Source organism: Limulus polyphemus, unplaced genomic scaffold (genome assembly GCF_000517525.1).
Source record: "Limulus polyphemus unplaced genomic scaffold, Limulus_polyphemus-2.1.2 Scaffold1303, whole genome shotgun sequence".
NCBI classification, from domain to species: Eukaryota; Metazoa; Arthropoda; class Merostomata; order Xiphosura; family Limulidae; genus Limulus; species Limulus polyphemus.
Window position 1 is genome coordinate 194,916 of NW_013666913.1, and position 13,362 is coordinate 208,277.

The 13,362-nt window shown below is 33.6% G+C and overlaps 1 protein-coding gene across 1 annotated transcript in view; it reads left to right on the forward strand.

Annotated features, from left to right (window-relative positions):
• Positions 1 to 2,918: 2,918 nt before the first annotated feature.
• The window catches only part of LOC106463019 (probable acyl-CoA dehydrogenase 6), a 32,253-nt gene continuing 21,809 nt past the window's right edge, over positions 2,919 to 13,362 (forward strand). Inside the window, exons 1-4 of the mRNA XM_013922989.2 lie at positions 2,919 to 3,513; positions 11,063 to 11,183; positions 11,896 to 12,025; positions 12,486 to 12,592. Of these exons, the coding sequence (XP_013778443.1) occupies positions 3,244 to 3,513; positions 11,063 to 11,183; positions 11,896 to 12,025; positions 12,486 to 12,592 (628 nt within the window). The 5' untranslated portion in view covers positions 2,919 to 3,243. The remainder of the gene's footprint in view (positions 3,514 to 11,062; positions 11,184 to 11,895; positions 12,026 to 12,485; positions 12,593 to 13,362) is intronic.

Sequence of the window (13,362 nt, forward strand, 5' to 3'; positions counted from 1 at the left end):
GAGGAGAGCGATACGTTCATAAGTCCCACAAAATGATCTGTATCCTCTCTTGAAACTATTAATTATGTTAGCATGTCACATGTCCTCTTAAATCTGTCCTTTGTTTCAAATTTCAAGAAAAATATATCAGTATCTGTTCATTAGCACCAGCCTTGAATATTTCAGCCGGAATGCCATCTGATTCTGTAGACTTGTTGTTCTTAGATTTCATAACGGCGCACAAAACTTCTTCCAGGGTAGGAGGGTTGGCAAGGAATCTTTATTCACGGAGTTGAGGGATGGCGTTGATGGTGGCATCTGTCACAGTTGACTTACAGTTTAGGAGTATCTCGAAGTTCTCTTTCCATTTATCTTGGGTTGTTTTACTATCTTCCAGGAGTTTCAAGCCATCTTGTGCCTGCAGGGGAGTGGGGCCGTTAGAAGCTGAGCCAAAAATGATTTTTACTGCTTCGACGAAACTATGCATTGTATTGGTTATCAGTATTGTGCTGGGTCTTCTTTGATTGGTTTTTCCACCTCTGATTTCCCGAATTCTCCTTTGAGCTTTGGCTTTAGGGTTTCGATCTATATCCTTCTTCTGCTTAGATGAAGTTTCATTTAGCTAAGTGTAGTAAGCTCTTCTCTTTTGGGCAAGTAGGGCTTGAATCTCTACATCATTTTCATCATATCAATATTGGTGTCAGTGGGTGGAATAGCTGATGTTTGTACCATTTCCAGAGATATTCAATGTTGCCTCCAGTTGTAGGCAGGGCAGAAAGTTTATCATGAAAATGTTGTTAGAGACTCTCACATGTCTTCATATTTTGAAGAGACTTTATGTTGAAAGTTCTTCCCATTGCACTTGGATGCTTCTGATATTTTGGAGCAAGATAAGTGTTTAGGATGGATCTAACAAAGCGATCATCATCCAACAATCACCAGTTCCTTGCATGGAACGTAATTCCAATCACAGGCCTTAATGATGAAATAACCTAGAAGGTTCCAATGTTTAGAATGAGGGTGTCTCCAGCTAGTTTTGTATTTATTTCTCTGTCTAAAAATAGTGTTCGTGATGACAATATGATGCTCAGCACACCTACTATGGAATAGAATGCCATTGGAGTTGGCTTTCCCCACTCTTTCCTTCCCAGTGGTGCCACTCCAATGTTTCTGGTCATACCCATTAAAGTCACCAAGGAGAAATAATATTGTCCTCTTTGGGAATGTTAATTAGGATATAATCAATATAATTTTCAGGTATACAACTTATTATAGTTTCACTGTAGAATTTTGGTCAAAGAAGTGGCTAAGATCCTTTCACCCTAGCCGCCTATTGTTCTGGATCATTCACCTATCATATCATATGCACCTTCTACTTCTCACAGTAAAAATTTCTGTAAAGTCAAAAATACTAGGGTGAAAGTAGACAGTGGTCTCTTGCAGTAGTGAGTCAGATAATATGTTAAGAATACCACCTCCATTAATTGTTTGATGGGAATAGCTAACACTAACACGGAAGCACTTCGTCCTGTGAATATTAGCATCATTCTCCGTGTATGTAAATCTTTTTTCCTAGTATGAAATAAATCTTTACACACCTACACAGATCTTCTTATTCATTGAAATCTCTCAAACCTTTAGTAAATGTGCCATAACTTCACCCATTTTGTCTTTTGATTGTGTTTGGCATTCAATAAATATAATTTCACTCTGTTGTACACTGTGTACAGTCTCTTTCGTTGTAAAACTCAGACAAAAGTCAGACTTAGTCCATGTTACATTTCATGGCTGAAACCTTCAGTTATTCTGTAGATCGAACCTGATTGTCTTTTTACTTGATGATCTCATAGTAAAACAGAACCATGAAAGTGTGCTTCATTTCTACAGTTAACCCTAGTTTATTTTCTAGTTGACAGTGTCATCTCATGACCTTCGTTCTTTCACAGCATTGGTTGGCTGTAACATACAGACGTCGTCAATTCGGCCAACAATAATATTACAGTCGCTGATCAATTCAGCACTGATGCTATTTTACTAAAATATCCCCTCGAGCAGAATAGACATTATATATTATATAGAACAAAGAAACAAAGTAACTAGAACAAGGCAGATTCGGTGATTTTCTGGACCACATGGTTATCCTAAAACAGCATAGAAACTGACTAAATGTAAAATTTTCAAAAGTTCTATATTACTAAAGCACGTTGAAAACATAATATGCTTATACAAATATTGCATAAAACCCTCAAGCTTATCACTAAGACACCGGGGCATTTTGCGGAGAAAGTTCATTGTGTGACCTACTGTTGAATCTTTAGCTCCTGGCTTATTAAGCCGGTGCAATTCTTATTCTACACAAGTTGGAGTAAAATCATAGTCGTCGTACAAACAGATTGTGGGTGCAATCCTATCTGGAAACTCACAATTAGGCAGTAAAGATTGTAACTTAGACAAATATATCGATCTCATTATGATGAATATTCGTATTTTATTTTTTCCTTACTCTAGTGTAGCCCAAGAGTTGGCGGTGGGTGGTGATGACTAGCTGCCTTCCCTCTAGTCTTACACTGCTAAATTAGGGACGGCTAGCGCAGATAGCCCTTGTGTAGCTTTGCGCGAAATTCAAAAACAAACAAACTTACTCTAGTTTCCTGTGTATATATAATGTAGATCAATATATGTGTATTGTTTGTTTTAAGATAATTTTCACATAACCTAAAGGATATATGAATCTTTGTTGATAATCACGTGAAGATTAAATTGCAAGTAAATGGAACAATACTTGCAAATACGTTTTCGTCACTGTACTACTAAAAAAAAGTGGTTGCACTTTTAAAGTTGTATTATGTAAAGGCCATTGTTACATCATAGAAAAGCAATAAATGAAAATAAAAAATCCATTTCCTCTTACTCGAAAGAGGGCGCAGCGTTGTTATTGATCAAAGATCAACTAAACTGAGCGAGATAAGTTAAAGTGTAGTGCTTATACTTTATTTTTAAAGTGTTATAACATTAACACAAGAAACAGTCATATAAAGCCACATACATGATAAACTGATACGTATAATCTGAAACATAGGTCAAGAAGCACGTTCATACAAGATAAAAGTATAGAGGTCGTCTTTAGATGTATCATGTAGTGTTACTGTTACTATATTAGTATTAGCACTACTTTTACTTTGTCACGTTTGTGCATTTCTGCCGCTGCTGAATTTTTGCTGCAGTTTATTTTTACTACTTGCTAGTTAGTGTTAAGATTGAATAATGGCAAGATCAGAATCTATTCGACGAAGTTTGAGATTTTTCACAGCAAATTCTGGAAAAGTTAGATACTGGTGTCTGAAAAAAGCAGTTGACCCTTCTAAAGTTTTCACCATTTCAACTTCAGACAAGTGTACTATAAACAGTATTAGATGTTTTTCGAGATCTGTCTCAATTTCCAGTAGTAATAGCAGTATTACTGCAACAGCAGACCATGCGAATTTTGATTTTTTTAGACAGGAGCATACAGAATTGAGAAATACTCTGAAAAAGGTAGGTGCATGAAAATATTTGCAGATTATACTGTGAACGACTGTGATATTTATTTAATTCTGATCGAAAGGGATAGACTAGTAGTAGTAACAGTAATATTTAAAATTACAAGATCTCATTCTCACTGAATTATAATTTATATTATCAATATCAGTACGTCAGTAATTGCTACAGCACTGGTAAACCTAGTCTAACAATTACTGAATTAGACCATGACACAGTGTGCAGTACTTTAGTTACTACTTATGGTCTAATGAAAACCTTGAAATTTATTGTTCCAGAATTTTACTACTGTATGAGAATGTAAGGTATGGCCTCTTGGGGCATTAGGAAATTGTGTGTTATTTGTTGATGTGTGAATGATTTGTAGACCACCAGATCAAACTAATGAGAAACCTTGCATTGAGATTAATAATTCAGCTGTTAATAATTATTATGGGATATTTTAGTTTCACCCATATAGTTTGGAGACAGGTTTTAGAAACTGTTAAGGAAGGTTTTCTTCACCATTTGGTCAAGGAACTGCTGTAATTGTAAACAGTCCTATTTTAGATTAATTTTTACTTCTTCTAAATTATAGACAAACAAATGGTGGTTAAATGTAAAAAACCAGGTTGATTCATGAAGAGTATAAAAATAAAATTAAAGAAAAGCATTATAAATTTAGATTAAGCTTGAATGTTTTGACAGGAGACTTAGAGGATTATAGAAGATCAAGAGTCAGTCAAGCATGACATTATTAAATCAAAATAGGTATATGAAAAAAAAATGTGGTTTATTATGTAAAAATTAATAGTAAGGATTTCTTAAAATACATTAAGGGTAAGCAACATAACATAAAATTTAAGAATAGCAAGGGACCTGTTCCATTCTTATCATTCAAATATTTCTCAGGCCTTCCCTTAAACTCCTTTAAATTCACTGCATACACCAATCTGAAAGCTATCTATTCCAAAAGCCAATTGCCATTTTAGAAAAATATAGCTGAAAATGATTCATACCCTGCCAAATGTATATTTCTGTCCTCTGGTCCTACCATTCTCACCATCAAGTACAAAAAATAATTCTTGAATGCTATCAATTCCTTTACAGTCTTAAACACCTCAGTCAGATCCTCTCTAACTACTTTTTTTAAATAAAATATTTCAGAGATTTTCCCCTGTCCTCATATGACAGCCTTTCCATCCAAGTTATCATCCTAGTAGCACTCAATTGAGCCCTTTCCAACAATTCAATTTCTTTACTAATACTAAGGTAAGGAGCCCAAGACTAAACAAAATACTTCCAATGTGGTCTAACCAATGATGTATACAATTAAATTATAACCTCTTTTAGATTTGTATTCAATATTTCTATAGGTACAACCTAAAATCCTATTTGCCTCGCCACTAAAAACAGCACACTGCTTGGATGACTTTAGAGTTTGATCAACCAGAACACCAAGATCCTTTTCTTACATAAGACTGTTACAGCTATTCTCATCAAAATCATACTTGTAATTCAAATTATGATAACCCACAAGCATTACTTTGCATTTATTATAATTAAAAGTCATCTGCCATTTATTTGTCCAACTCACCAAATAATTAAATTATTTTGTAAAACAGCAGCATCCTCTTCATAGCAAGCAACACCAAAGACTTTAATATCATCAGAAAATATAACTAATTTATTGACCATTCCTACATTTCTGTTATTGATATAAATCAAAAAAGAACAAAGGTCCTAACACTAAGCTCTGAGATACCCCACTTCTGACATTAATTCAATTTGACTGAACTCCATTCATGATACTATATATATATATATATATATATATATATATTAATATCCCTCTGCTTTCTTCTATTTGACCATTTTATGCCTAATGAGCCAACTTATCCCCCACAACTTCAGAAATAAGTATTTTAACAAGCCTTTTATGTGGCATCCAGTCAAATGCTTTCTATTATGATGACAGTTGAACCTTTGAGGGATGGTAAAGGAAATCTCATTTCTGATGATTATGAGTTACCTGTATTACTAAGTTTTACTATTTTTTCAATTTTTACTGATGAAAATACAAACAAAGGATTAGATATGTGAGCTAATTGCTAATATCTTTTGTGTGTCCTTCAATTATAGGCAGATGCCAGAAGTTTGGAAATTGGCTATTATTTCTCTTATTTTCAAGGGAAGTGATAAAATTTGTCTAGGTAATTATAGACCTATTATTTCAACATCCGTAGTGGAAAATGTTTATGAAAGTGTTAAATGCCATTTAACAAAGTTTAAAATTTTGTTAGATAGTTAGCATGGTTTCACTATGGGAAAGTCATGCTTTAGTAGTCTTTTGACATTTTTTTAACAGGTTACTTTTTATATAGATGATGGTAAGGGTGTGGATTTGGTGTATCTGGATTTTCAGAAAGCATTTGACAAGCTGTTTGAAAAAGACCTGTTAAAACAATATCTCTGTAGGTATGGGGGATATGTTGGCTTGTTGGATAGAAAATGGCTGGATGGAAGAAAGTGGGGGTTGTTATAAATTTAGTTCTGCCAAGCTGAATTAATATAACAAGTAGGGTAATTCTGGGCTCAATGTTAAGACTTTTGCTGTTTCTAATTTACATCAATGACATATATATGAAGGAATGGTAAATAAATAACTTAAATTTGCTGATATTAAAGACTTGGGTGTTCTTGGCCGTGAGGAGGATACTGCTGCATTACAAAAAATTTTACATTATTTGATGAGTTGGAGAGACAGATGGCAGATTGCTTTTAATCATAATAAATTTAAGATAATGCATGTACATTATCGTAATTTAAATAATAAGTTGGAGTAACCCTAACAATTACCTAAAGTGAGCAATACAGCAGCACAAAATGAATATCACCTACAGTTTCATAAATCAAAGAAAGCCAAAAGAGATCTTGGAAAAGAACCTGATGGCAATGCTATGTCTTTTTGGCTTTGGGTTAGATCACAAGAGTATAATGATCAGCTGAGTGAAACTCAAGAGATATTACAGCAACCTGCCATCCACATTGACTAAGATTCGCAAGAATGGTGGAATATATGTGAGGATTCTTATCTGGTGGTGGCAAAATTAGTGCAAAGATTTATGTGCATTCCCGCCACTTCAGTTTCATCACGGCTCACCTTTTCTGCTGCTGGTTTGTTGGTTGGAAAACTATGGCCAAGGCTACATACAGACAGTATAAATATGTTGATATTTCTGAAGAAAAACCTGTAACCTCTCCAGGTAAGGTGTATGTTTTGTTTGCCTCGATGTTGTACTGTCACTTTTTTTTTTCCCTACCAGTATGTATACTGATACATACTACCCAATTTTAACAGTCTGTTTTGATCTTAGTTGTGTTTTATATGTAAGGTGAAGAAATATTTGATAGTTTTGGATATGACTGTATATCTTATGAAATTATATAATTGATCTTTTTTTTTTGCTGTTCTTTTTTCAGTTTGAACTTTATTGAAGAAAATAACAATTTAGTTTGTAAATGCTGTTATAGGACCAATACTCACAAAAAGTTTACTATATTAAAAAAAAAGAAAGAAGATGCTTATATTTTAATTTTTTGATAATTTTTTTTTCAGACATGTACAAGTACTTTTTGTTTTAAAATGCATTATTAATCCTACAACTTTCAAGTCTTTATTTGAGTTAATATGATACAAATTACTTGGAATAAAATATGTTTGGTGTGAATGTAACTAATTTTTTTATATATAGTAAATTTGAAAGGTTAGCGTTTTAGATCATAGAAGCATCTAAACCAAAAGCATAATATTTCTGTAATAATGCAATTAATGCTTTTCTTTTATCTTACCCAGTGCTATTATTTTTTGAATGTTGCTTTACTATTTCTGTACAGTTATCTATACAGCAATTAGTAAAAAGCTATTTTTAAAAATATCACTTTATAATTTGGGTGGGTATGTATGATGAAGTTTAAATAGTTTTTTAAAAATGTTTATACATTTACTAAATCTAACGTACCTAATTGAATAAATTTATTAGCAAGTTCCACTAATTGTCCAGCTGTAATCTTGGGCTCTTTACCTTCGGAAGGACATTGAATTGTTGGAAAAGGTTCAAAGGAGTGCTGGCTAGTAGATGATACTAGGGATGGTAAGGTTGTCTTATGAGGACAGGTTAAGGTCTCTGAATTTTTTTTCTTGAAAAAATAAGATTCAGATATGATATCTTACCTCCTACCACAAAAAGCTTTTTTGATTTATACTGCCCCCTATTGGCATAAATTTTTGCTCGCCACTAGCCTTGATACTTCCACTTACCCTCACGTATCTTAATGTGAGATATTTGCATACTAACATGCAGATGATTATGCAGCAAACAATAGGAGTGTGACACTACACCTATCATAACTGGCGATCACTCTAATCTTGCAGCTGTTAACCGCTTCTCGAATGGCAGTTTTATTGAATAGACATGTTTTCACTCACAGATCGATTAACTTATCCACAAGTTTTTACTTTCTTAATTTTTCTATTTAAGTTCATTTGTTATTTACTGCTTTCATTCTTTTTCTTGGAGAGTTATGATTTATTTTATTTAACATCTCTCCTTTTTTTCATTGTTAGAATTATTCACTTGCAATTTCAAGTGGTCATGACTATAACTGCTGCTATTCCTGCAGCGGATTTACCGACCATGTAAACTGGGTTGGAACCCTTATTATTGGCTCAGGAGGTGACAGCTTAGAATGTCTGGAGTTAACCATTTTCATGCAACATTCAAAGCTAAAAGATGATTGTCCTTTCATTCCTGCTCAAGGTTTGAATGATTGGGAAGATGAGGATGTGGACAGCCTTTATCCTCTTCCTGAATATGCCTTTCAGTTGCGTATGATTTTGTAGGAATTGCCCAGACCTCCTTCCCATTTTGTGGAATTGATTAATCAGGTATGTTCTGTCTTTATCTCCTGTTTCCTATGGTTCCACCCCTTCCCTTATCAGGGAAGAGCCTGTGGGTCATTATTTAGTGCTTTCTCTTTCTCTGGATATTGGGATTCATGCAAGTCATTTTGGGGAGTAACTACGTTCTGAGGTTAATATGCCTTGACTCCATGTGCTATGGTTGATCATACTTTTGCTTACCATCATTCCAACCTCCACTATTTGGACTCGCAGCACTTGGAGCCGCTTCTCCCTTTGTGATGATACTTCGATTACTTTTTTCCAACCAGTTTTCTTATATTCATCTTATTCTTACCACCCTTCTCTATTCCTTATCCTCCCTTCACCTTTTTTCTGAGGCTGTTTGAAGTTCCCCTGAGAGGTTTTGAAATGATATTCAGAATCTCCTTTTTGTTACCATGGCACACCTTCCCTCTTCAGCCCTGGCATTAAAGATGTGGCTGCTCTGCTGTTTGGAGCTTCTCGGTTGAGATGCTATTTTATCTTGAGTTCTTTTACCTTCCACCTCATTACGTGACTTGCGTATGGCAGTTTTTTGTAATGATAGTTGTTGGGGGGTATCCTCAACTCATTCCTGCTTCATTCCAGAGGTCTTCGTTTCCACCATTATATGGATGACTGTCTGCTTCTTGTTTCTTCACAAGACAACTCTGCCCTACATAAGCAGTTGCTTCTCCAGGAAGCTACCTGGATGGGTTGGCTCGTCAAAGTGGAGAAGCCTTTCCTCACACCCACACAATATTTGGTTCATCCTAGTGTGTTTTTCAACTCCCTCCTCAGTCTAGCTTCTGTAGAAGCCCTCATTCCTCTTGATTGTGCCCACTTGCACTACCTTCAGTGGGTTTTGATAAACCAATGGAGCTTTGTGTATGTGTATGATTCAGAATTCCAATAATTCTCATTGAATGCTCAGGGGCAGGAATATTGGTAATATCTTCTCATACAAAAACACTTAAAAGCTCATCCATCTCATAATCTTCAACAAAAACTTGACTCTAAAGGCCCAATTACATTTTAGTACTTTGCCTACTTTTAACATCTTTAAAAAAGTCTTTACTGCTATAACATTATCAGCCAGCTTTTCTCATAAGCCATTTTGCATTTTTTAAATTGTATTTAATCGTATTCCCATCTTTCCTACAGTTCTATAAGTAAGCCGTCATTTTAAACATCTTAAAACTTATAGCATTTGTTCCAGATTTTCTCATTATGTTTTTAGTAAGTCAGTTAGGTTTTATCTTTACAGTTGTCCTTTTCCTTATTTTAGGAATTTGTCTATCTTGAATTAAAAGCAACCTTTCTAACATTTTTCTAAACTTATCCCACATCGTTTTTTGATCTAATCTGAGTTATCAGAATAATAAGATTTGTTGCCGATTTTATTAGATTTAATATCATAACGAAAAATTTTTATCCTAAAAAAAAGTTTGCTTATAAATTGAATGTTGATGTTACAATAATGCATGCATTGTTATAGGTTGAGAAAGGACTAGTTAATTGGATTGTAGGGTAGTTGGACAGCATAAATTAAAAGGTTGTTATTAATGGAATTCAGTCAAACTGCAACCTTGTTGCTCGTGGAGTAACTCAGGTGTCAGTGTTGAGCTTTTGTTCATTATTATTTATGTTAACAATATTGATATGGGCATATTCAGTAGATGACTTAAGTTTGCTGAAGACATTAAACTAAACCCTTAAGTGTTTGCTTTAGCCATCGATGAAGTGCTGTGTTGCTACTAGTAAAGCTAATGGAATTTTAGGATATATTTCTAGATACTAATAACAAATCAAAAGATATAATCATCTATACAAATCACTACTTGGCCTCATTTGGAATATTATATACAGTTCTGCTCTTATCTAAGAAGAGGACTGCTACTGCTAGGATGATTCCAGGGATTGAAAGGTTATCTTACAGATATAAGTTATGATCTAAAGTTTACAACATTATGTGGATGATTTATAGAATTATTCTGTGTTATATTCTGAAGATAGATAACGAGATGAGAGGAAACGTGCAAGATTTGGAAAATACAGGCTAGGCTTCAGTTAAGACAATTTTATTTTTCTAACAGGGTGACTGACTTTTGGAATAAATTAATCTTGGAAGAAATGGGTGACAGTTCTTTTACAGGAGTTTAAAAGGGGAATTGATGATATCCTGAAAAATAATAGATTGACTTACATTTTTACTTTTCTTAAGGGTGGGTGTGCAAAGACATCCTTAAAGGATCAAATGGTTCCTTGTTGTCAATAGGTCATGTTATATATATATGTGTGTATGTGTGTGCATTAAGTGACAAATTATATTAAATAATAGTTTATGTGTAAAGTATCACTTTATATTGTGCAAGGAAATTACTTTTATTTAAGAACAATTCTCTAATATGTTAACATATTTTAAGTTTTGATGAATTTGGTTTTGGGTGGATCAGTTTATGTAAATTAATTTAATTCTGATTTGGCTTTTATCTGAAAAAAATACAACAAAGTTATTCTCTTAAAAATGGGCTTAGCATGTTTGTTCTGTTTGAGTGTAAATGTGTATACAAAAATGAAAATTTTCGAAACTTAATTTTTTATAATGATTAACTTAATCACCAGATCATCGTTAAAGATATCAATCCTTTTGTTGATGAATGGGAGGCTGAAGGCCAATTTCCAGCTCATTCAGTGTTCAAGAAACTTGGTGAAGCTGGGCTTTTAGGAATCACTAGGCCACAAGGTAAAATATACAATCTATTATTTTTCGTACTTAAGAGTAGCCCAAGAATTGGCAGTGGGTGGTGATGACTAGCTGCCTTTCCTCTAGTCTTACACTGCTAAATTAGGGATGGCTAGTGCAGATAGCCCTCGTGTAGCTTTGCACGAAATTCAAAACACACAAACAAATAAACAATTTTTATCTTCCTATCTGAGAAAGGTTATGAACTTACCAGAAAGGGTTCAGAGGAGGGCAAATATGATTAGTGGTCTAGGGCCAACTAAATGCCTTTGGTTTTTTTCATAGAGAATAAAGTTTAAAAATCAGTATATTTGGGAAGAATTTGGTCTGATTATTTCCTATATTATTTAATAATCAGTGGAATAGTGCAAACTACACATTTTATTTATATGTATATATAACCAAAACATCAGTAAAGTTCACCCATGGATACAAATAAGAAAACACTGACATATCAGACTTTTTTTTTTTCCTTTTATTAATTTCTTCTGTTGGTTTTGTAACTTCAAAGGTCACTCTTCAGGAAGTAGTTTTACTGAGAACCTATAACAAAAAACATACAAAAATAATCTAAATTATAAACTTATACTTTCCAGTTGTATATATGTTTAATTTAGATTATTTACTATAAGATGACAAAGTTTATTAAGCATCTTTTTCTGTTTAGTTCTTATCACTAGATTATGCTTGATTATTATTTTTTGCTTTGCAGAGTATGGTGGACTAGGACTTGACTACACCTACACCTTGGCTTTCTTAGAAGAGCTAGGCACAATTAAGTGTGGAGGAATCCCAATGGCTATTTCAGTCCACACAGACATGGCGACTCCAGCCCTTGCCAAGTAAGCTGTTATGCTTTATCACAATCACTTCCTGCTTTGTTTTTAAAAGGAGACAGTTTCTGACTAGCATCATCTTTTCAACAGTCTGAAAAATACAAAGATATATCTAAACTTGTTGCGAGGCAAAATAATTATATGGTTAATGTTTCAGTAAAATGAACTTCATTGGAACCATGTGCAAAGCATCATTTTGTTTTTGGATTTTGTAAAAACTGTTCAGTTACATAGAACTTATAATTGTAAGTTTGAAGGCTTAAAATGATAGAAATCAGGGCTTAGTCCCCATGACAGACACAGAGAAGATAGCCCATTGACAGCTTTGCAGTAAAACCAAACAAGTTAAATAGTTTCCTCAAATCTTTAACACAGCATCATAGATAATTGTTCTAGTTAATAAAGAGTTAAGTTAATTTTTCTTACATTTTTTGAAACATGAACATTAATAGAATTTTTTTTTCAGTTTTGGAAGTGAAGAGTTAAAAAAAGAGTTTTTAGTGCCATCTATTGCTGGTGATCGTGTAGCCTGTCTTGGAGTTAGTGAAGTTGAAGGTGGCTCTGATGTGGCCAGTATGTCATTGCTTTATTTCTCAAATTTTGATATTATATTTTCTTTTCTTTTATTCATCTGTTAAGTTTGTGGCTTCCGTTACTGAATTAATGTTGTTTTGCCTGGTCTGTCATGAATGTGAATATTTTTAGAATAGCATCACAATGTAAACAGAAAGAATGACTACCTTTTAGTATTTTTTTCAGTAAAGAGAAAATTGATGAGAATCATTATAAATCAAATCATAAACTACTCAGATACCATAATTTTTTGTTTAAATATGTGGAATTTTTCACTAATAACTTTATGATTGTGTTAATTATATGCATATTTTATAAAGCTCTGATGAATTAACTTTATTTATACTTGCAATTCCTGATTCAGTATGGCTTGATGTATGAGACATCACAAAACTGTCATGATAATGCCAGTTTTATGAGCCTCCAATTGCTAAATATTAGGTCGTCAAGAAATTAATATAGCTTTTTATAGATGAAAAAAACCCAAACAACTTGTATATCAAAACAAAACTTATATTAAATGAAATAGTCTCCAATCTTATTGATGATGCTTTTTTCATCTTACAATCAGGTTGTTAATGCCCTGATTAAAGAAATCACTTGGCTTTGAAGCAAAAAAACATGTTGATGTCCTCTTTAATACATTTGCCTATGTTTTCCCATTAAGATGGTGTTGCAGTGAATGAAAAAGATGGTAATCTGATGGTGCCATATCCCAACCCAACTCCATAATCATGTGTTTCCACAAACGTGCCACCTGTGGATGTGCA